At 41.6% G+C, this 25,291-nt stretch overlaps 1 protein-coding gene across 2 annotated transcripts; it reads right to left on the reverse strand.

Moving 5' to 3' along the window:
- HACD1 (3-hydroxyacyl-CoA dehydratase 1) lies at nt 1–23,859 on the reverse strand. Of its 2 annotated transcripts, XM_030321928.1 has the most exons (8): nt 23,603–23,859; nt 14,280–14,397; nt 14,074–14,092; nt 13,696–13,784; nt 10,592–10,713; nt 5,617–5,795; nt 2,177–2,277; nt 1–223 (listed from the first exon to the last, which is right to left on the reverse strand). In XM_030321928.1, the coding sequence occupies exons 1-7, from the start codon at nt 23,857–23,859 to the stop codon at nt 2,195–2,197; spliced, it is 867 nt and encodes a 288-aa protein (XP_030177788.1). In that variant the 3' UTR covers nt 1–223; nt 2,177–2,194. The 2 variants fall into 2 exon arrangements, with proteins under 2 accessions (XP_030177788.1, XP_030177787.1); XM_030321927.1 differs by lacking the exon at nt 1–223 and having other exon boundaries at nt 1,944–2,277.
- Nucleotides 23,860–25,291: the final 1,432 nt, after the last annotated feature.

Raw genomic sequence — 25,291 nt, forward strand, 5'->3', positions numbered from 1 at the left:
AAGGCCATGAAAAGTAAAAGAAAAAAAAGACTTGTACACACTGTATATATTGTGTATTAATCCTTCAAGCTATGAAAAATTTAAAACAATCAGATTTTTATGGAGTGTCACCAAATATAACTGAAAACTTGTTAGTATCAAAAAGTCTTGATGTATGCTTTCCAAATGCCAAATCTTCAGGACCAAATGGAAGCTCTGTTTGATTCACGTCCTGGTTCGTCTACTGCAAAAGGAAAGTTAGGATGACTTCGGGAGAACTCTAAAATATGCAGGCACAGGAAATACGTGCAAAGGAATTTCAAATACCCCCTCTTTAAGATCCAAATATCATTTAACCCCTTCATTTTCTACACAAGGGACAGTTTAGAATTAGTTGAATATAGAAGATACCGAAGATAAACTGAATCAAAAGTGTAGGGATAATATGCTAACATAGGTCAGTAAATAATTGTTTGAGGCATTTTCATTTTTATTAAAGTTAATCACAATTTCTACTTCAGGATATTCCACAACTAAAGGAAAAAGAGCTATTACAGCTGCTTGAAGGGGGTACAAGTTGAATTGACACAAGTTTTAGGAACAGGATTTAAAATATTTTGAGCAGGACAAGCATCTAACAGGATCAATATTTACTTGACCTTCCTATACTATGGTACCAAAGGGAAAAACTCCCTGAAAATTTCTTCCATATAAAAATTCAAGACAAAAACAGATCAAGCAGTGTAAAAAGCAGAATGAACATTTGCATTTTGAGAATTAGTAGTCTAATACATAGAATACACTGTGCTCGTTGAAACATTCAGCTGCAGAGAAATATTAAAGTGTAATGTAATAAAGGAAATAGCACCTTTCAAAAATCATGTTATCTAAAATGAAAGTTTGCAGAACTATTCTCTCTACAAATCTCCACAGGAAGAAAACAGAGAAGGAGGTGGTAACGCAAAACAGTTTTGAAAAGTGTAATGCTACATGTTGATTGCAAGTGCGAACGTTACAAAACACTTAAAGCCGAAGTTACACTTCCATAGTTGCAGGATGCAAAAAAACCCTCTTCTTTTAAAGTCACATATTTCATATACTCTCTAAACTGGGCCAGTAAAGCAGCATACCTTAACGTAAGGGGAAAAATATTTGAAGGGCCTACTTAAGAATTAAAGCAGTAAGTATTAGAGTATCTTCCATATGTCTTTCTACTAAACGCACGGCGAGGAGCTTTACTATAAGACTCTTTTGCTTAAACTCAATGGAATTCAGAATAAAATGAGTCTGTCATGTCATACCCCAAAACTTTTCATTACCTAAGTACCACAAAGAGATTATCATGATTTTTATTAGATGAGTCTAGGTACAGAGAAACCTTCTGCAGCCAGAGTTCTGACTATAATGTAATGATCAGACCCAATGTTATTCTTTTGTTTTTTACAAGTGAGGCACAAGATATACTCATTCTTTCTAATCCCTTAAAATCCTTACAGTTGAAAAGGTGGTCCTTGAAGGTTAATTCAAATAGAAATAAATTTGCTTAGTGGTATATGTAATTTTAACAGCCTAGACATATATTCAAAGAATATTTTCCAATTGTGACATCTGTTTGGATATTTTGTTATATGGCTACTTTATCAAAAGTCCTACCATAGCCAATTATGTCCATGTTTCCAAAAATTGTTATTAATCAAAAATGCTGCCATCTAACTTGTAAGAAACAGATCTTGGGTTCAGGAAATACCAATACATTACTAACAAGTTATTATAATTCTGCATTTACTTTCATTTATAAATATCATATAAATATCACCGCCAAGTATCATAATGTTAAATCATTAAACTCATTTGTAAATATTGATTTAAAAACCTTGGAGCATACGCTGCAAAAACAAAAACAAAAAAACTTGAGTAAAGCTAAAAACAAAAACAAAAACAAAAAAAAGTATTTTTTTTCCAGGTAACACAGCCAATTATTTTCTTCATGATCATCACCTACCCGGGAGTTGATAATAAACACACGCACAGTTTTTATAGGAAACTGACCTTGCACAATGTGAAGACAAATATTGGCAAATACCACATCTCAAGTTATATTCTAAGAAATCATACAAGCTGTAATATTTCATAAAGTTGTTTATTCTTGTTATTAAAACTTGGACTCAAGTAATCCGGGTTATTCTGGAAAAAGCACCTTGTTTGCAGGGATCACTTAATCATCCTTTTCTACAATCACCTCTCCATGAAGCACCTTTCTTCTTTGGCGTAACATGTGAAAATAGAGTTGTGGAAACACTGATTGAAAAAAAAGAAAACAAAAGAAGGTACTGTTGAAAACTATTTATACTAGAAAGTTCTTCCCAGTAGCAAGCTTTGAGGGCAAGCACATCATCCACCACCTCGGCCTTCCCAAATATTCACAGAGCTCGGGGAAAGAGTAGAAATGTGGGCCTCCACATACCATATGCCTACACATTTTACAGGCTCACCTCCTTTGATTGCATTTTTTTACACATTGAAGGTCTGTGGTAACCTCACCTCGAGCGAGTCTGTTGGCACCATTTTTCCAACAGCCTCTGCTCATTTTGTGTCCCTGTGCCACATTTTGGTAATTCTCACAAGACTTCAACCTTCCTCATTATTATTATTATCGTACTTGTCATGGCCATCTGTGATCAGTGGTTAGGACTCGCTGAAAGCTCAGCTGATGGGGAGCATGTTCTAGCAACAAGGTATTTTTAAATTAAGATGTGAACACTGATGCCATTGCACACTTAACAGACTACAGCATAATGCAAACCTAACTTTGGTATGCACTGGGAAACCAAAAAATTCATCTGACTCACTTCATGGCAGTAACAGCTTTACGGCAGTGGCCTGGAACTGGACCCACAGTATCTCCAGGGTATGGCTGTAATGCCATTAACTGCTGGGGATTCTGGAGCAAAGTTAAATATCTTGATAAATGTACCTTTGTAATGACCTGGAAGGCCACGTTTGAATTTAGAACTCTGTAACTCTTTGGAATCCTGTGCTAGAACATTCCAGCACAAGGAAAACTGCCCCCACCTGGCCCCCTTTTCTCTGGTCCACTGGCTATCCCGTACCACTCGGGGTCTCATGAACATGTATGGACATCTACGCCCACACGACCCAACTGTATCCATACCCTTCATACACAGCTGCCCTTCGGCTACCCCTTGATCTCAGGACTGTTTTCACTGGTGACATGGTTTATCCCTCAGGAGAACAGACTGGGGAAGAGGCCTATCTGTGCAGTCCCTAGGTGCATGCACGCTCAGCACCACTTGGGTCACAAATTCCATGATCCCAGGTTTCTAGAAAGCGGTCTAGAAGGGGAGGGGAGGCCTGTGTGGAGAATGATCAGTGGAGGGCCAGAACGCCGAGAGCAGAAGCCTCTCTTGATTGGGTATACGGCTATTCTGCTATATACACACTTATGTATATGCATTAAGTCAGTTAGACAAAGGGTCATCTGCCCTTCCAAATTTGAAGAATTACTTTGAGCCCATTTGAACCAGGGCTTTTAAACTATAGTGTAAATGTTAGTGGGTATACAAATTAACATCAGCTATAAACAACATAAATATTTGTAAAAATATCTCTGAAAATGATGAACTGAATTATTAAAATCAATTAACTAACAACAACAAAAAAAGCTTTGAATATCTTGCTCAGGCAACTTTAGTTAACTATTTTTAGAACTTAGCCCACATGGAAGAAAAATACACAACAGATTTTATTCTTTTTAATTTAGGTATCACCCATCTTGATAAATGTAATCATCGTATCATACCCAGGGGCCTGAACATATTCAGGTAAAATATACTTAAACCTAACTGACCAGTTATTGAAAATACTTCTATCACATTCTGAGTAGTGTAGTGGAAGGGCAGGCTTGAGTTCAAACCCTAGCCTTATTTACTACCTGGGTGGTTTGTAAGCCATGTCTGTAACGTCCTCATTGCGATGTCCTCTAATCTGTAGTCATTATTGAAAAATGAGAGTAGCACTTCTTTTGAGTACTATTCGCAGGACTGTTAATACAGTCAATGAACAAAGTAAAACTAGCTGTATTACAGCTAATATTAACGATCCAGTGGAAAACATCCCCCTGGCTGACGGATGCTCCAGCAAGTGGGACCCTCACGGAACCATCAGCATCGCGAACGGAGCTCCTAGTGACACGGACCAGAGTCTACGTCTCTCAGGACACCACTAAACACACAACCAACAGTTACTAGTTTGATGGTTTCCAGCCATGACCTGTTGGGCCTCGGGTTTCTGTGGAGATGCCTCCGCAGTTACAAGGAAGAGGGGGACCCGATTCCCAAACCTGTAACTAGGATATAAACGGAAGCAGGCCGTGGCCCTGCGCCAGGCATGGTGCCATTCACCAGACGCTGCGGAAGCAGAGGGCGCACACGGGTGCCACAGACATTCCACCCCTCAGCCCTCCCAAACGGCCGCTGGTGGATAATCTGATGACAGTTAGGCCCAACTGACAGAAGATGAGGGGAATAAATGCACTGTGTGACCGTCAAGTCAATGCCAATTTTGAAAAAGCTTCAAAGTTAGAGGCCTCAAGGGGCTGGCCAAGTTTTATGTGCACCCCCATTACATAAAATATTTTATATCGTGTCGATGCAGATTTTAGATGCTATAAACTCTGCTTATTTCCTTGGCTCCCTCACGGACTTTAGAGTCTCTAATTTTATTGAGAAAAGTAAATAACGGTCTTGTTTTACTTGTGTATTTCCTGCTGGTGACTATCAAAATTTGACCGAAAAACATTAACCCTGTGGGTATTTACATGAAGTGAGTAAAGCCTCACCAATTCACTGCAACCTACTGAAAGGGGACAAGAAATTAGTGAAGAGGCTGAATTATTCAAAATATTTTAATGGGGCACCTAGATGGCTCAGTCTGTTAAGCATCCAAGTCTTGATTTCAACTTAGGTCATGATCTTGAAGTTCATGGGTTCAAGCCCCACTTCGGGCTCTCTGCTGTCAGTGCAGAGCCCGCTTGGGATTCTCCCTCCCACCCTCTCTCCCTCAGCCCCTCTCCCGCTCCGGCATGCTTGCACTCTCTCTCTCTCAAAAATAAATAAACATTAAAAAAATATTTTTAAAAAAGCACCTTCGTTATTTTCTAGTACATAGAGCGACACACACAAGACTAAAAAGTAATCTTGAATAACTTTTCCAAGTATATGCTCAAGGAATAGATAGAAATGACCCGACATTTTCTTGGATAAAATGTTTATCTTCAGAGAAATAATTCTAAATGCTGGCAAATAGTTCACTGATGTGGCCTCTATCTTTTCTTTAAAAAGAAAAAAAGTCGTATTAAGCTTCTCTTTAAATGATTTTGAGAAGGCAGTCATTTGTGTATCAATTTACCTACCTTTTTCCTTATAACTAGGAAACAGTCTTTTTTGACTCACTCTTCAATTATTTAAAATTATGAATTTTAAATGTGGGGTTAAACAGAAGTTTTGATGTATTTGTAAGCCATTATGCTGCCTTGCTTATTAAGCCAGCATATCATGATACTTTACAAAAACTTTCACAGCATCTGCTAAACCAAAGTACTAATAACCACATACTTACGTGGTATATATGAGGCCATGGTTATAAGAAGAAAATAATAGTAGTCAAAAGAGACATTGTATTTATTAGGAAGTCTTATTGAAAACATTCCTGTCTTCTTCACGTAGGGTAAGGCAGCATATATTGTAAGAAGTTCACCAGCAACTCCAACAGGGTATAAGATGATAAAAAAATTGTATCTGGAGAAAAGAAAGACCTCAAGGAATTATTTTTCTAGGGCAATGACTGGATTTGACATCATCATTCTTTTGCTACTACTGTCTTTAAACCTAAAAATTCATCCTGCACATAGTTACAATGCCCCTCACGGGTTAGTTTTCTCTACCTTAATTATTTGCTTATAAATTTAATGATCTTCCTTTTTTCTCATAGCAGTTTCCATTTTAAGATGGCAAGATCTTAATAAAATAAGAAGTCAACTTACTTTACAGTACTGAAATAATGGTATACATGTTAAAAATATTTATGTAGTTTTGTATTGCAAAGCACGTAAGCGTTGTAAATACTGTAAAGTACCTGTACGGATTATAAGGTATTGTAAAGGTAACTTCTTTGACACCTGAAATCAGAACTGAACGAGTCACTTACTGGTCAGGAGCAGTGCTTTAAAAGACCAGTTATGATCCTAACTTTATATCTACATCTTGAAATTACCAAAGGGGTTCTCTGGAGGCATTTGAAAACCCTGTTGTGGTTACTAATTAAAAGAGAATTAATTACCATTTCAGAAAACTGAAATAATACTACCTAAAGTTTCCATAACTACTAATGGATATATTGTCTAAAACTGCTTTCATAACAAAACAAGAAAGACAAGTTGTTTCCAAAATTCCCACATTAAAGGAACAACTTGCTTAAAGCAGAACTGAGAAGGTTCTTTCCAAAACCCCAAATCACAAGCTTGTTCATTTGGGCTATGGCGGGGTCTCCAACACAGAGTAGCCAGCCGTCACTTCCACCTGCAGTGAGAGAAACATTCTGCAAGTCTCTGCGGGCCTCCAGCAGAAAGAGCAGCAAGGACCCAAGGCGACAATGTTTCTCCATTAAAGAAAATCATTTTTCTCCAAGGCAGTTACCACAGAAAATAAAGGTCAAAATCTCGGTGGAAAAAGAAAGAAATCAAATCAATCCATATTTTATTTAATCATGTTGTTGGCATTAAGATAATATTTGTAGAGAAAAGTTAAAATCATCAGCATGGCAGGAAACTGGTGATACCAAGTATGCCAAGGGCATACAAGGATAAGAGATGGGAGAGGAACAGAATTATTTGCCAAAATAAACCAAGTGGTGAAAGAAAAGACCAATGATCCTTTTACTGTCCCTGTTTATCCCCTCCTTGCCTTGGGTATATCATCTGCTTTCTTACTAGTCTTTGTAATTTGTATATTATTTAAATCACTCTTTTCCAGTCTTAATGTCCTAACTCAATTTAAAATCATATAACTGAACATTTTATAAGCCCTTCTCCAGTAAAACGTTCAAACTTATTTACGTGGTTTTTAAACTTTATGTGACTCTCCAATGAGTTTTTTGGAAGCATTGTTCTTCAACAACAACAAAAAACCCTATCACTCCTAGAGTGAACTAGTTTAAGGCCTTCGGCCACTGATTATTTTTAATGTAATAAGAAAGAATTATGTCATTTACTTTCTTTGCACTTTAAAAAGACTGCACATCACCAACTCTCTAAGTTCGGATGGCAGCATGAGAAATTTAACTCCTTATTGAGAAAAAGATATAATGCCTCCTTTAAAATTCCCAATTGGCACCTAAAATTTTTTTTGAAGGGAATGCATTTTCAAAATTAAAGTGGAAATTAACATAAAAACAACAATATACAAGTACCCATTCAGTGGACTTTTCTAGGAACACTTCTAACACATAAACAGCATCAAAGTATATTCAAACTGTCAGAGTAGGCCGGCTACTTATAAATAAGAAGCCATTCTTAAAGTGGAACTTTTATTTGAGAACAGAAGCTTCAACATTTGAACATAAATACAAATATTATTTTAGGTTTTTTAATGAGGTTGGCAAATACGCCTGGGAACTTAAGATTTTTGACATGAAATAAAATGATTCGTGATTACGATTAACTGACATGTATCATGCTAACATGGACATTTCAAAGCTGAAACATTTTATAGTACCTGGTTTAACATTAATGCAATTGAGGAAGGATTTCTGAACAGCAAATTTAAACATGCAATGGCAGAGCTTTGAACTTTTCTAGAAATTCAACACATGCAAAATGCATTCTAAAAGGCAGACAGACAAAACATTTAAGACATGTGCCTTTCACAAACAAACTGTATAAATATGGCAAGTGAAGAAACTATCTCATGAATTAGTATTTTCGAAGGTGCCAGAAGTCTGGAAGACTGGGATCGTGCAAGATGGCACTGAGGTATATTCTAGGATTAGTCTGGTGACACTCCAAACCGCCAACTGTGTGAAAGGCCCAAATGGTCAAAGCGGAAGAATGTTCAGTTACAGTAAGAATAAAACCAACAAACATACATCCATGGGAGTACAACCTTCTTACGATAGACAATATGTTTAAGTTCAAATGACAATTTTGAAGCATTTTCAAGAAACAAAATGGGTCAGCCACAAATGTCTAAAAGGAGCTGGGGCACATAAAAAAAAGTGTGAAAGAATATAAATCCAGTTAATGGTGAGTATCATGACAGAGGGGTATTATAAACAATTTAAAAGGTTTTTTTCCTTTATTTTTGATTTTTTATATATTCAACAGTTCATTATATTTGAACATGTGTAATACAGGAGTTAGGAAAAAGGAGTAACTACTTAAAAAAAAGTGTTAGGCTTTTAATATACGGGGATCAAAATCAAATCTGACGCTAGCTGTATGCTTACTTTCAAACTAGTTAGGAATGTGTTACTATAAATATCAGCGTTTTAAAAAATAGAAATAAGGGCACCTGGGTGGCTCAGTCGGTTAAGCATCTGACTTTGGTTCAGGTCATGATCTCATGGTTCATGGGTTCGAGCCCCACGTCGGGCTCTGTGCTGACAGCTAGGGGCCTGGAGCCTGCCTCGGATTCTGTGTCTCCCTCACTCTCTGCCCCTCACCCACTCATACTCTGTCTCTCTCTCTCTCAAAAATAAATAAACAAAAAAAAACTTTTTTATATAAAAAACAAAAATATGGGGGCACCTGTGTGGCTCAGTCACTTAAGTGTCTGACTCTTGATTTTGGCTCAGGCCATGATCTCACAGTTTGTGGGATCGAGCCTGAAGCTGGGCTCTGCACTGACAGCACAGAACTGGGAGCCTGCTTCGGATGCTGTGTCTCCCTCTCTCTCTACCCCTCCCCTGCTTATCTCTGTCTCTCAAAAATTATAAATACATAAATAAATAAACATCAAAAAAATTTTTTTAAATAGATATATGGATATAGCATTGTTTATGATATCTCAAAGCAGGCCTTCTACTATTAACAAACTGGAAATTATCTAAATTCTAGCAACAGAGAACTGGCCAGTCATACTACGGAATACTGCCCAGCATTAAGAGTTACAGCTAGATCTAAATATTCCTATTTTGACTTAAAAAAAAAAAAAAGCCCCAAGATATAAAAAGCAAATACAATGTCATTCTACTTCTGTTTTTAGAAACTCACATTTGCATGTTCACATTTTCATTAACATGAAAAAGTCTGGATGGGTACACTGCAAACATCTTCCCTCCAGGGGAAGCGAGCTCGTGAGGTAGGTATAAGCAGGAACTTTCCGTGTTGATTCTATATACTTTGTACTTTTGAGTTTTTTACAACGAAAACATACTACTTCTGTTGTTTAACAGAAAATGTAAAGGATGCAAATATCGCCGAACTCTTGTACCCTACCTATGGAGAACAGACATAGAGGGGACAGACGTATCTGGGATAGATCTCTTTCACTCCAGTTGTCCTTCCCACCATCTGGCATTTCACATATCTGTGAGTGGTTTCATTTTTTGTCTCCTAGGTCATGAGAGGACAGAGTTTTTCTTGTGTTCAAACCTGCATCTCAGGTATGGAGGACGCACACAACACGTGTTACTCTTGTAGCAACTGTATGACACAGGGAAGGAAAAAAACAAATCTATGCTGGCTGGTATGATTTGTTCTCCAAAGAGCAGTCTTGTTTTTATAATAACTTTGTAAAATATCAGGTGCTCAAAGAATTCAAACTTAAAAAAAAAAAAACATAAAAGTTGTTGCTTTAGAATAGACATATTTAGAACCCTTGAAATATAAATTTTGTTACATTCCAAATAATACAGTTTAGGTAAGTATGACCTTTAAAAATTTCTGTCTCTGCTACTTAAAACATACCAAAGAAGCTGACATTATAGGGGCACCTGGGTGGCTCAGTCCATTAAGCATCCAACTCTTGATTTCGGATGAGGTCATAATCTCACAGTTTGGGAGTGTGAGCCCTGCATCGGGCTCTGCACTGGCAGCATGGAGCCTGCCTGCGATTCTCTCTCTCCCTCTCCCTGCCCCTCCCCTGCTTGAGCTCTCTCTCTCTAAATAAATAAATAAATAAACATTAAAAAAAAAAAGAAGTTAACATTGTATATATAAGATCCTAAAAATTACGGATGCCAGATTACTAAAATAATTTAAATCATTCAGACAAAAGGCCATATTTTTGGCACTGTGTTTATTTAATAAAATTCAAAAAAACTGTACATTTTGCTTTTAAAGAAAAATAAATGGCCAATTCAGGTTATTTAAGGATACTGATATAATTTGCCCTGCATTGATTTTACTCCAAATATATATCAATATGATTTTTCTCTGATCATTAAGCCTTTAGAATGCAAGTTATTATACGGCTAACAGCCAAACAACAGCATCCTGGCATCACGAGGCTAAGGCACAAATTTCGGTTCGCTGATGTTAGCACACAAAACGCACATGCACAGGGCTGTGAGCAGTTACACCGCAAGACATCGCCACCTGGCCCATTTAATGAAGTATGGCAAGTGGTCGAGAAGACTGAATGTGTAGAAGGAATAGCGAGTGATCTCTGTCACAGTCCACGCGACCAGAAAAAGCACCACGCTCTCCTCATTCTGGATCTGCAGAATCACAGAGAAATCCACAGTGTCGTTTCACCTTGAACATTTTCCTCCGTGAAGACATTTCATTTTAGTTATTTACTATGTGTCTTTTATCGCATTGGAACGTTAGGGGTAGACCGAGGCAAGACAGCAAACTTCACAGTCCCCATTACGTAATCCCGTTATGACACACAACGCGACCGCGTCCGGGGCGGGGGAAGAGTCAAATCTCTACTGCTTTCTCTTCCTCAGCCCTCACTCCAGCTGCTGACCGAACCACCCGAGGACGACATCACCCCCTCAAAACTAGCATGGGAAAGATCTGACGCTCCAACTTTCCGGCGGTCACCTGATGACCCATCCTCCTGCAGCCCTGGCCCCTGCATCCGCCCACCCGTTTCCTGCTTCCACCACTGTAATTCGGGGCTCTTCTCCCATCCAGACTCCCGTAACAGCCTCCCGGATACCCGTTCCACTCTACTCTCTTCGTGGATGGAAGTTTTCTCTCAAAAGCAAAACAAACAAAAACACATTTGGAAGTAGCTCGTCTGTGACTTACAGGCTTCTCGGGCTCCCCATTGCTTACCAGGAGAAAGGGATAAAATCCTACCCCCTGTGCATGGTGATCAAGGTGTTTTTTACAATCTGAGCTCAGAAGTCTCTCCAACGTAACCTGCAATCTCTCAACACTCCACTACTACCTCTACCTCTCTCTCTCTCTCTCCCGATACCAATTTTGTATTATTTCCAGAACATGTTCTGAACGTTTACATCTTAACACATCCCTCCATGAGAATGCTACTTACTCACTTATTGGCTCCCATAGAAAACCGTCTCTCATCCTTTAAGATCCAGCTACATCACGCCCTCTGGAAAACTTTTCCCAAACCCTTCCTTTCACCCCAAGCAGGTATTTGTCTACCTTCCTTGTTCAGATCTGTATCATAACACTTGCCAATTGGTTTTAAAGTCTGTCTGCCTAACCCTTGCGTATCCCTCACTGTGCTATTTATACACTCCTTCCTCAGGGAAGCCTTCCTTCCCCTCCACAGGTCAGACTAAGTCCCCAAGTATATTGTAATATAATGCACTCATCTTGTTTCAAAGCACTAACACTAATATAATGAAACCATTACAGCTGACCCCTGCACAACGTGGGGGTTAGGGGCACCAACGTCCCCTGTGTAGTCAAGAAGCCTGTGTGTGTATAACTTTTGACTCCCCCAAAGCTTAGCTACTAAAAGCTTACTGGTGACCAGAAGCCTTACTGATAACATACAAACAGTTGATGAACACATTTGTATATCATATGTATTATATACTGTATTCTGACAAGAAAGTGAGCTAGAGAAAAGAAGACCCTATTAAGAAAAACTTAAGAGAAAATACACTGACAGTACTTTACTATATTTGTCCAAAAAAAAAAAAATCTGCGTATGAGGAACACATGCAGTTAAATCGCATGTTGTTCAAGGTCAGCTGTATTTGCACATCTACTTGTCTACCATCTCTCCCAGCTACAGGCTCCACAAGGCAGGAACTGTACTTGTATTATGAACAGCCAGGTCCCCAGCACAGTCCCAGGCACAGAACAGATGTGCAGTCGGTATTTCTCAAATGATTCCACATCTGTATGACCGCACCCCCACTTCCCAACAGCCAGGATGCATGACAGCTGGGACCGCCCCATCCGTTTTTGTAAATCCGGACATTAGCACAGTGTCAAGTGCATACAAGGCACTCAATAAATGTTGGCTAAGTTAATTAAAGAGTGGTGGAAAGGTGCCAGTGGGAAACTATTGTTGGAGACAATTAAATAGTAATATTCAGGCAGAGATCCTTTGGAGGATAAAAGAGAGCAGATGGGTCTTTTTTCTCTTGGGGGCGAGCAACCTGTTCGATTCTTTAACTTCTCTGCAGTAACGTTGACCACCCCATCTTGTCCTTCTTTCTCCTTGGTCTTCAGATTCTTTGTAGTCCGGGCCCAGCTCTTACATTCGCTGTCTGGAATAGTCTCTCTTTTATTTTGTTAATGTTGGACTCCTGCTTTTAAACTGCATGGCAATCTGGATAAAAGGTCTGGCTCTCCATACGGCAGGCAGTCATTGCTAAGTGCATGGCGGGCACTGGCGAGGGCCCAGGTGGACTGAGTAAGGTGTGTGAAAGACACCGGTCGGAAGGGCTAACGTGCAGAGTGGTGAGAGGGCAGAAGGGCAGTGATCTGTCCCCACACGGACGGGGGCCAGTAAGTCTAGCAGGCAAGGGAAGGGAGTTACGGTATCATTTCAAGCAGACTAGGGACAAGAAAGGCATCTCAGGAATGGAAAGGAGGCCAGAGATCTGTCCTCAAGTAGATAGGAGACGCTGGCGGCTGTCAGAAGGTCAGAAGGGTCCATCTGGGAAATGTTTCTGTCATGGGTTTATAAGGCCCAGTGTCCTGACATAGTGAGCATGGTGTTTGTTTGTCTAAAAGGGTTTAAGCCATTAATTAGATTTAGGTCTGTCTCCTGTCATGCCTCAGTAAATAATATGCTAATTTCCCCTAAGTTCCTCAGCCCTTCCAACTTTCATTTTGCCTTCCCCATTTGCTCAGATCTACAGAACTGCATTTGCTTTTTTATGCCTGTTGCTACACCACCCCATGGTGAATGAGAAACAATAAACTGTTGACACTGATGACTTCAATACAGGATCAAAGACAATACGCATCAATAGGAAATAGAATTTTCAGTTCGTTATTTGACGGAATATGAATATTAATTTTAAAAGCTGAGAAACATCAGAGAGTAGACTGTGGACATAAATATTTAGTTTTGCTTGTGTTACAAGGTCATTCTACTAATGCACTAAGTTAATGGACAATCACACTTAAATCCAAACCCAGCCCTTTTCTGTCTAGTGGTTCTGTTTCCTGAAATACAGCAATGTTAATATTTTAGACTCCTATTAATAAAAAGCTTTTCTACAGGCTCCTGAAGAGAACACGTTAGCATCACTTACCGGTTTTATACTGTGAGTAATGAGCCACACCATAAAGATTCTTGAACTCACTTGGACCCCAGCCACAATCACAGAAGTAGGTACAATTCCTTAAAGAGAAAAACAAGTCAGGGGTGCCTGGGTGGCTCAGTTGGTTAAGCATCTGAATTCGGCCCAGGTCACGATCTTGCAGTTTGTGACTTTGAGCCCCACAAGGGGCCCTGCGCTGATAACAGAGAGCCGGCTTGGGATCCTCTGTCCCCCTCTTTCTCTGCCCCTCCCCGGCTCTCACACTCTCCCTCTCCCAAAAATAAACATTAAAAAACAAAAACAAAAACAAGTCAACCGCTGCCCTGGAGGCAATTTATATCAACAATAGAAATTAAATCAGAAACTCACCAATTAAACAGTGGACTATCTGTAAGCAAATAAAAAAAAAAACCACAAGTCAATAGCATGCAACATAAAATAAATCCCTGTGAACACTGGTTTTCTACAAATCCGTAGGTGGTATGTCATCAGCAAAATAAGACTGTCTTTGCTCAACAAACAATTTTTCAAATAAATATTACAACAATAGAAAAACAGCATCATAGGAAACTTACCTCAAGCAAGGCAAATGTCTGGAAAAATTTAAGCGTCTTCTGAATACTTTTATATAAACCTTTGTGTGTTCCTTTTTCCATATAAAAACGTACCATGGCAATAGCTAGAACCAACCACCTAGAAGAAATAAAAGTATTTTATAAAGTTCTACCAAAATGAATACCACTGAGCTTCCTACAAGGAAATGGTGTAATTTAGAGTAACGATATATATGTTTTATTATGTCCTCAGTTCATTATTCTTTTTAACAAAACCCACAGGAAGAAATGACATTGTTTTCATATGGGCTCTTCAAGGGGATGTACACAACATACTGGAGACCAACGAGACTCAAATGTCAAACAATATCCAGTTCGTGTTTGGTTTCAGCAGATAAACTGACGCACTGAAGAAATTGGCTTTATGTACCAAGTGAGGTTATTGCCAAGCATTTCATAATTATAGAAATACGTCTCAAGGTAAAAAGCTGTGAGTACAAGCACGTACTTACACAATATACAGTATATACTTATATGTAAGTATAAGTAAAAATCTTTCATAATAATTATGTTTTTAACATTCTTATTTACTTTTGAGAGAGACAGATTGTGAGCGGGTGGGGGTGAGGGACAGAGCAGAGACACAGACAGAGAGGCACAGAATCCGAAGCAGGCTCCAGGCTCCGAGCTGTCAGCACAGAGCCTGATGCGGGGCTCAAACTCACGAACTGTGAAATCATGACCTGAGCTGAAGTCGGACACTTAACTGATTGAGCCACCCATTAAAAACAACTGTTGGGCCACACAAGACATACATACAGAAGGCCATATTATGGGCCTGCCTTAAAAGAATTTGCTTTACAAAAAGGACAAAATACATATGCCTTCCCTTTTCAACTTGCATTTGTACATGAAACAGACGTTCTGTGCTGTGAATCAAGGGTACTTCAAACACAAGCTACACCTGAGGAGACCAGCTTTCTCACCCTATGCCCAATCTGCTAGAGATACTCATGAGAGTTAATTTTTTTTCCAGTTCCCCTCACAATTACAAGAGCACGTTTAGGTCTGAAAAAGTTTCACCATCTATAACTTTTTAAAATCTTTACTAACACACCCATGGAAATGAGTATTTAAAAACCCCAGGCTTTTAATTCAGTGGTCTCCAAAGTGTCTAGTTAAATGGGTTTGTGAATGACAACATTTTGATACGGTTTTAACTTTTTAATTTAAGAACACTCATAAAATGGACAAACTGCTTGAAGGTTCCCGCAAAGAAACTACTGGTTGAATATGATGAACATGGGCAACAAGGTCAACAGAAGAAGATGGAGGCGGGCACTTCCGCTCCGGGCACTCATATTCCTCCTCAGCACACACCAGGCGAAAGCAGAGGTGTTCCTATGACAAGAAGTCAGGTAAAGTCTGGAACTATCAGCGAGACCTTCAAAATGGGGAACTGTTAATGATAACAGTGATGATAATAATCGGTAAACTTTCAGAATGCTTTCACGTTCTAGACAATATTCTAAATGCGTGTTTAACATACTAATATTTCATCCTCACAAAAGCCTTGTGAGGTAGGGACTGCTATTAACCTATTTTAATGCTGAGGAAATAGGCAGAAAAGGTCACAGAGCCAGGCAGCTGGGATGTAAACCCATCACTGAACTCAGAGTCTATGCTCTTGAACCACGATGCTATACTGGTCTGGCTCTAGGTAGATACTGTGTCTTGGGATACTAGTCAATCACAATATTTCATATATTTAAGTTACAAGTAAATTTTAAAATGTATACGAAGAGGGGTGGCCTGGGTGGCTCAGTTGGTTGAGTGTCCTACTCTTGGTTTCGGCTCAGGTCGTAACCTCATGGTTTGTGAGTTTGAGCCCCACATTGGGCTCTGTGCTGGCAGCATGGAGCCTGCTTGGGATTCTCTCTTTCCTTCTCTCTCTGCCCCTCCCCTGCTCACGCTGTCTCTGCCTCTCTCAAATAAATAAATAAACTTAAAATAAATAACTTATTTATTTAAACAACAAATAAACTTAACAAAAGTTATAAGGAGAATTATGCTCAAATATTTTCACTGATAGTAGTGTACTATCAAAAAGGTTGGAAGGCCACTGTTGTAGATGAGACAGTCACCAGGCAGAGATGTCAAGTGACTTACCCTAAGTATTAAGGTCAGGGGTCTAGTTAGACATAGAACCCCTGAGGTCTCCTAATCCCCCATGCTATTCTGTCTCCACAATACCCTAGCTTTCCTAGATTCAACTGATGGCTTCATCCCATAGTGAACCAACATTGAATTCTGTGCTGGGCTAATCTGGGTGATGTTTTAGGTGCCTTCCAGGTTTAAAATGTTATGATTTCATTATCTCCAATTCTAAGTCCCTATATACTAACAATAAGAAAACAAACAGCTTAGTAAGATATTTAAATTCACATTTTCCATCCACTGTCCTCTTTTTTTTTTTTTAGGAAAATCCAAATTAGATTTTTATAAAAGATCATTCTGAGAGGTAATTACTAACGTACCAAAGCATTCATCCAAGGATTCGTTTAGATGGCAAGTTCTCTACGATGTTAAATAGCATGATATAAAAAGCCCTGCATAAGAACTTGGTAACAAATTCTACTGTTGTTCCATAGGTGGCAGTATTGTACCACCTAGTGTGGTATTAGAACACCAATCACTAACTTGTTTGAAATAAAAAAAAAAAAAATTAATACTCTGGGTGGGGTTAGAAAGGACCACCTCTCATCTATTTTTCAGTCAATATGGCCAAGAGCTAATCCGACCTAATCAGTGCTCACTTTCTAAACCCACCATCACAAGGGAGTGACAAAGTCTCCCATAAGGGCCCTACATTTAACTAACTTTGGACTTCCTATATTCACTGGTTTAGTAATTGCGATTCAAAGAAAAAAAAATTCAAAAGCGATTAGAGCCTCTGCAACTGGGAATTCTTTTCCGGAAAGTTCTGTTTTTAAAAAATATGCTAGACCTACTGATTACCCAAATATGAACCCAGATAGATATGCTGAGTCCTTGAGAAAAATACTCATTTTGTGAAATATACAAACATGTGCTCTATATGTAGGAGATTGCTTCATTCATTTCTTTATCCATTCATCTTCACATTCAGCACTTGTTGCTAAGCCAGGGAGAGCGCTATATGCTGGGAAATTAGAAATAAATAAGACATAGGCCTTGCCTCAAGAAACCATTAAATTAGTAAGTGGAGAAAACAAAACAACGCTGTAACAGGAGGTATGTGCCATAACTCACTCAACACACGGCTTCTCACCATGCCAGTATGCTACCATGACCCTGAAAAATCTTATCAAAGGAGTTCTTCTGTTTCTGGTGCTTCGTTTTCTACTGAGATTTCTTGGAGACAACCTGCTCCGTAAGGAACTTGGTTACCTAAACCTGCATCTTCTTTTCTTATTTCAATACTTCTTCCAAAATTTTAATTATGAACTTCAAATATATACAACAATACAGAAAATGGTATAATGAACCCCCGTGTGCCCACTGTCCAGCTTCCATCGTTATCATCTTACGGACAATCCTGTATTATCCAAACCTCTATTCACTTCTCTCCTCACCATCCCCCTCCCTCATTATTTTGAAGGAACTCTAATAGATTCTATAGTTTGATTCATAATAAAAGGATTGCTTTCAATAAACATTACCATAATACCATCATCCCATGTGAAAAATTTTAACGATAACATCTTAGATCACAAAATGTAGAGTCAGGATACAAATTTCCTCAATTGTCTCTCAACTTTAAAAAATCATGATTGAAATAAGGTTCGTAATTAGTTGCTTTGTCTTTCATGATTTATTTAATCTATAGGCTTCCCCTCCCTTCCTCTATCCACTCATTTCTCCCTCTCTTTCTTGTGAAACTTGTCTGTTGAGGACACCAAGTGGTTTATTCTGCAGAGTCATCCTACATCTGGGTTTTGCTAATCACACACCCACGTGCCATTTATTACGTTCTTCTGTCCCCTGTATTCCCTGTTGACAGTTCCAGAGGCTTGATCAGACAGATTCACACTGGAGGCTAATTTCTAAGTTATGCTGTGCCCTTCCCTAAAGAGCACATAATTCGTGGCTGTCCCTCTTGTCTGTAATGTTAGCAGTCATTGCTGATCATTGCCCAGATCCATTAGTTCAGCAGTTATGGAGAAGTGATGATATTCTAATTTTATCATTTCTTCTTGACACCTCCTATAAAGTAGCCATTTGGAGACTTGCACCCCTGGGCTTTGATACATCGTTCATGGACACCACTAAGCTTCCTTTCCTAAACTAAAATGAAACTTTTATTTCCCAGCCAACACGTGTGTCAATTTACTGCACGTAGATACTCATGCCAATGGAATTAAGCTGAAAGGTTCACAAAAGAAAAAAAAAAAAAAAACACAAACTAGACATTGTCAAGATTAAGACCTTCCACTCTTTGAGAGACACTGTGAGGAGAATGAAAAACCAAGCCACGACTAGGAGAAAATATTTGAAACATATATTGGAGAAAAGACTTCTGTCCATACTATATTAAAAAAAAAACCTTGGAATTCAGTAATGGAAAGTCAAACAACATCATTAAAAAAATAGGTATAAGGGGCGCTTGGGTGGCTCAGTCAGTTAAGCGTCCAACTCTGGCTCAGGTCATGATCTCGCGGTTTGTGAGTTTTTGTGAGTTCAAGCTCCGCGTCAGGCTGTGTGCTGACAGCTCAGAGCCTGGAGCCTGCTTTGGATTCTGTGTCTCCCTCTCTCACTCTGCCCCTCCTCTGCTCTCTCTCAAAAATAAATAAACATTTTTAAAAAAATTTTAAAAACAGGCGTAAGATTTGAACAGACACTATTACCAAAAAAGATATACAATTGGTAAGTAAATGCATGAAAAGATGTTCCGTGTCATTAGTCACTAGGGAAATGCAAAATAAAATCACATTGCGATAACACAATACACCCATTAGAATGTCTAAAATTACAATGACTGACCCTATCAAGTGTTGGTGAGGATGTACAGAAGCTGGAACTCTCATTCATTGCCCATCAGGATGTAAAATGGTACAATCACTCCCGAAAAGTTTGGCAGTCCCATATGACCCGGTCATTCCACCCACAGGTATCCACCCATGAAAAATGAAAGCGTATGTTCAAAGACTTGTGCATGAATGCTCACGGTAGTGTCACAGCCCAAAACTGGGAAGAACCGAAATGTCCATCAACAGATGAATGGATCAACAAGTTGTGGTAGATCCATTGTATGGGATAAAATATATGTCTGTTACTTAACATTTGCGGAAATGGATATGCCTGAACTGTGGGTTTGGTATTCTAATAACTCACACTATTTACACTCTGAAACTATCTTAAATAGTTTCTCTTTCTGCGTCGAACACCCCGCTGATCATATCCATGATCTTTTTATTCCTTGTAATACTCTCACGAAGTAGTTGTGTTGTTCCAATTTACAGATAAGAAAACTCAGGGGCAGAGAGGTTAAGTAACTTATCTGAGGCTACCTGGCTAAAAAGGAGAGAAGCACAGCCTTTAACCAACACCTTATTGTGCTATTTACAGGTTAAAACCTAAATATGTTAGCAAGGTGTTTAAGGCCCTGTGCAATGATCCAGGCTCCCTATCCAGCTTCATTCCTCCTCTCCCCGCCACCACACACACACACACACACACACACACACACACTTCAGGCCCACTTGTTATTGCCTCAATAACACGTCTAGGAATGTCACATCTGTGTACTCTAATTCACGCTGTTTCCTCATCCATGCCTATGAAATCCCACTGATCTTTCAAAGCTCAGTTGAAATGCTATGATCTCCACCACAAAGCTTTCTCTGATTCCCACTACCTGTCTGACCTGTCACCTCTGCTGAGCACCTATTTCACTGTCTTTTATTGCAATATATAAATGCCCCAGGTTACACTTCTTCAAGGACAGAGCTTAAAATATTTATCTCATGTCTCTCATTTGACCAAGGAAAAGGCACTTAACATGCCTGGGCTCAAAAGTCCTGAAAAGGAAAACAAAACAAAACAAAACAAAACCAGAGAGAGAGAGAGAAAGAGAGAATACATCCACTTCTCTGGTCAAGTATCTATTATGAACAAGTACCATAAAAATCCTCACATCCTTTAAAGGTGTAATTCTACTCCTGGGAACTCATCTGAAGCTACTGACTTAACAGAAACAAAAGCAAATTGTCATTAGGAGAACGATTTAAGCCATTATACACTCTGATGGAACCATGAAAGAATATATTTATGAAAACCACGCAGAAATATCTAGTAGAATATTACGTGAAAATAAACTATATAATAGAGCAGATACTATAACCACAATGCTCTATAAGATGCATTTTGGAGCTTACACTGTAATGGGGAGGGGGGAGAGATAATGGACAATAACAACAAGCCGAATTAGTAAAATACGCTATACAGTTATACGGCAATAAGTGCAATGAGAAAAATCAAGCATGCAAGAGGAATAATAGCATAATGGAGACATGTGCTATTTGAATGAAGATAGCTAGGGAAGGCATCCCTGAAAATGGAGATTTGAATGAAATTCTGAAGGAAATTAGATACTCACATGAAAGCTAAGAAAAAAACAGAAGGTCGTGCTAAGCTCAGAGAATTAGGCAAGTTTTTTTTTATTATTATTTTTTTTAACGTTTATTTATTTGTGAGAGAGAGAGAGGGACAGAGTGTGAGCAGGGTAGGGGCGGAGAGAGAGGGAGACACAGAATCTGAAGCAGGCTTCAGGCTCTGAGCTGTGAGCTCAGAGGCTGACACGAGGCTGGAACTCACACACTGTGAGATCATGACCTGAGCCGAAGTCGTTGGACACTAAACCGACTGAGCCATCCAGGTGTCCCTAGGCAAGTTCTTTTTTACCGTTATGTAAATACTTCTTATCTCTTTGTTGTTTTCAAAAGTATTACAAAAAATTTATGAATTTCAAAGTTCTGCTGAAACAGAAAAACAAAATAAGTTAAATGGATAAAAAGAACCTCAGCTAACCCCTCTGCTACCCATACTATTCGACGTCTACCTTTGTGTCTCATTTTCCACACCACAACCTTATTTGCCTCTATTCCCCCGATGCCACCCTTCAATTAGATCAAGACAATATGCCAGGCTTTCCTGCACCTCATGCCTATTTCTAGACTTTATCTCACTCAAAATATCTACCCTCCATATATGCCAATCCTATTCCTTCTTCAAATCTCAATGTCTCTAGAAAGCCTGCAAAGAGTTACATGGATTATTCCATTTTGGTGTCCTTGGCTTTTAAACAGAGATGAAAATGACAAAACAACCTTCTCAATATAGGCAGGAGACAGATACAAGTTTCAGATACACAGTAATAGGCTGGGCAGGTAGGAAAGAGAGGAACGAAGTGTGAGAACACAAAGGACACGGCATTTAATTCTGCTCCAGATGGGGTGGGAGACCTAGAAAACGTCAAAGAGGATGGCTTGACTTAGAAATCATATGAGGAATAAGGAAGATATGCAAACAGTGAACAGCCTGAGCAAAAAAGGAGAGCTGTGAATATAAAAATGCATGGTGCTTTGCCAGCACTAGGAGTTAGAGTTGATTTCAAATGCCACCAAACTGGAAATGAGAATCAGAGAGCATATTGCAAAGGCCCTTGAATGACAAACAGCCTAAATCCCTTAGGTTACAGTGAGGGGTAACGGGGAGTCACCGGAGGCTTTAAACTAGTTATGTTAGTTTTAAGGTTAACGCTGTTTTCAAAAGGGAGAGTGGATTGGAAAGGGAAGGGACAGCAGACCAGTTAACCAACAGCAGGTATTCCAAAAATGTTTATTAACTGGGTGAGGCTATCACAGGAGAGAAAATTCTTTCAGCTTCCACTCTATCTAAAGACAGCAGGTATAGTGGGTACTCAATTGTTCTCCAGTTGCTCTGAATATATTATTTTTCTCTTTCAAGATTACAAAGCTTACTAAAGCGTAAAGGCAAAGAAGCAGCACATCTCTGAAGTCAGACTGTCTAGGCTGAAATCCAAGTCTGACCCCTGCTGGTTGTATGATCTTGAGCAAATGACTTAACCACTCTGTGCCTCGGTTTCCTAATCTGTCAAATGTAGTATCTCATACCCCTCACAGAATGGTAGGGGACTAAAAACGACATAGTACATCTAAAGTAACCAACACAGTATTTGGCACATAGTAAATCCTCAATAAATATATGTTTCATCAACTGTATTTGGTATTCAGGATCACTCTAAACACATAATAAGCACTCAGTACTGGGTCACACCATTTATTCTTTGTCAATACCATTTTTCTATGAGCCCTGGAGAGTTTAAGATATTGAGCTTTCCCCCACACTTACATAGGTTAATACTTCACGTGCTAGTGGGAAAATCACTTCTTAAAAAGGCAATGCAATTTAGATACGGAAGAGCATTTTCTCAACAGGTCTTGAGAAGCAGTCGACACAGCAGTCACTTTGACAGCTCTCTGACGAGCGACAGTCATTGTGTAACCTTAACTTGTAAGTCACCCTCCAAGCCAGAAATAAAAGTAAGTACGGGGTATCAGTCGTCATGTATGGGGCCATAAAGATGCTGGACACGAGCGCCGCACTCTGATAAGGCAGGCTTTCTAAGCTATCGTCCCAAGCAAGTAGCTCTGGGGCTCAAAAATATGAAAATCGCGGTGACATTAACAGTGAAGAAGACTCTGCCCAGCGACCTGCAGCACGAGGAAACGCACGGTGGGGGCCACCGGCCGGACAGCTCCGGGCTCGGGGGGCGGCCGGACCCGGGCGTTTCTTCAACAGCAGCAGCAGCAGCAGCCGGTAGCGGCGCCCGGGGCGGCCGGGCCGAAGCCGCCTCCCCCGCGGGTCGGCCCCGCATTCCTGCCCCGGTCTATACTTAACCTCCGGCCCGCGCCCCGGGCCGCCGCGCCACGCCGTGCACCGTATTAGGCAATGCCGGGCGAGCAGGGCCCCGGCCCCCCCCCCCCGCCTCCGCCCCGCTCCATTCAACGCCCGCGGCCGCGGCGGCGCCCGCGCCCCTCCCCCACGGCCGCCGCCCGCGCCCCCTCCCCGCCGCCCCGCGCCCCCCCTCCCCGCCGCCCCGCGCCGCACGCGCCCCGCGCGCCCGGCGCGCTCGCCCCGCGCCGCCCCGCGCCCGCCCCGCGCCGCCCCGCGCCGCCGCGAGCGCCCGCAGCCCCGCCGGCGCCCCGAGCGCTGAGCGTCCCGGGACGGCGGCGCGGGGGTGGGGGGCGGAGGGAGACGAGGACCCCTCGCGGCGCACGTACCCCGCGGTCATGGCGATGTTGTAGAAGGTAAGCCAGACGGTGGCCAACAAGCCGAGGCGCCTCCTCTTGCCGGGGGCCTCCCGCTCCTCGCCGGCCTCCGAGGCGCCGCCGTTGGCGCCGTCCTCCTCGCTGGACGCCATGGTGGCCGTGCACCCGGGGGAGGTGGAAGACAGGGGAAGGGGAGCGGGAGGGGGCCCGGCCGAGCGCGCCGCTGAAGCGCCGCCGCCCGCTGCCGCCGCCTCCGTCAGGCGCCCCATGTGCCGCGCGCAGGGGGCTCGGCGCCTACTGCCCTGCCGCCCGCGGGGGGAGGAGCGGGCGCCCCCCGCCGCCGCCGCCGCCGCCCCGGCCGCCCCGCCCCCGGCCCTCGGGAGCGCGCGCGGCACGGGGGACCTGGCCGCCGGGCCTGGGAGCCCGGGCTCGGGGTCCCGCGAGCCCCCGGGTACGGTTTCGAGGCGGCCGTGTGGCTTCCGCTCCCACAGAAACCTGTCCGCTTCTCCAACTGGGGGAACCTCCTCTTAGAGAGACGCCCCACATGTCTCGGGAGCTGGCGCCGTGCCCCTTGCTAGTGCATTTAGTCGGGACGCACGGAACACACCTGACTTGCCGTGGTCCTGCCCCGCCCAACCTTTGGGAAGGTAGTTTCTGGACGCTGGGACGGGCACTAGGATCTTCCCGCCAAGGGCTCCTGCAGACCCTCTGAGGAAGACGCGCCCACTTGAGCCTGTTTCACTTGCGCGGGCCGGTGGCTCATGCACAGGGGGAATATAGTAGGATTGCCTCACTTGTGTGGATTCCCCTGGAGCCAGTGTTCTAAAGGCATCGACTGCAATGCAGTGCAGTGTTGGGTGTTAGAAGCTGGAGGAAAGAAGACATGACGAGATACCAAAGGAGAAAAGTCGGAGCGGATACAGGCAAGCTACAGATGCAGGGCTAAGCAGAAGCTTTCCCCGCAGGGAAGAGTATCTCACTGTTCCCCGCTCTATCCCTTTCCTTTTTGTATCTTCCTCCAGAGACCCGTGCTTTCTCCGAACAGCTCTTTGCTCTTTCCCCTTAAAGCACACGGTTGGGAAGGCAGGCTCTGGAGTCAGATTACTGAAATCCAAACCCCAAATTCTTGGCTCCACCAGTCTTATTAGCTTGTGGACTTGGGCACCTAAACTTCTTTATGCCTCAGTTTCCTCAGTGGGAATAATTTATAAACCTGTGTCATGGGTCTTTGTGAGATACAAGTGAAATCACTCATGTAGACCACTTACAGTTGTGAAACAGGTTGAGTCACCCCAAATCGGCGTGCGATCACCATTCTGGCCACTCGGATCTTTGTTGATCCAGCGAAAGAAATTCTGGGCCGGCCTGTGGAAACGATCTGCCTGTTAGGCTGTGCTCTGGAACCTGAGCCTGGCCCCGGGCAGGGGACAACCACCAGAAGACCACAGAGCCACAGGAGTCTGGTAGCGCCTCAGGGTACGGAGTCATTCTGATATGGAGGAAAGCATGAAAGAAGTCACCAAACTAGAGAAAAGAGGACACAACCCTGTCCATCCTTGTGATCTGGCCTCTGGGCGCCCGATCCGATCCGGGCAGCACCACAGGCCTGCTTGGGAAACTTAGATACTTTTGAGGAAGACATTCCAGTAGGGGAGGAGTCTGAGATGTTTCCGGGGAAGAAATAATGGCCGGAAAATGTTC

The sequence above is a fragment of the Lynx canadensis genome, chromosome B4, assembly GCF_007474595.2.
Source record: "Lynx canadensis isolate LIC74 chromosome B4, mLynCan4.pri.v2, whole genome shotgun sequence".
Classification (NCBI taxonomy): Eukaryota; Metazoa; Chordata; class Mammalia; order Carnivora; family Felidae; genus Lynx; species Lynx canadensis.

Bases quoted from the DNA above. Each gene is read 5' to 3' on its own strand.
- HACD1 (XM_030321928.1), bottom strand. From the start codon at position 23,859: ATGGGGCGCCTGACGGAGGCGGCGGCAGCGGGCGGCGGCGCTTCAGCG. The intron at 14,398-23,602 runs GTACGTGCGCCG...TATTTCTTCTAG, and splicing joins AACATCGCCATGACCGCGGG to GTGGTTGGTTCTAGCTATTG. The intron at 5,796-10,591 runs GTGGCGATGTCT...TCTTTTCTCCAG, and splicing joins TACTTCATTAAATGGGCCAG to ATACAATTTTTTTATCATCT.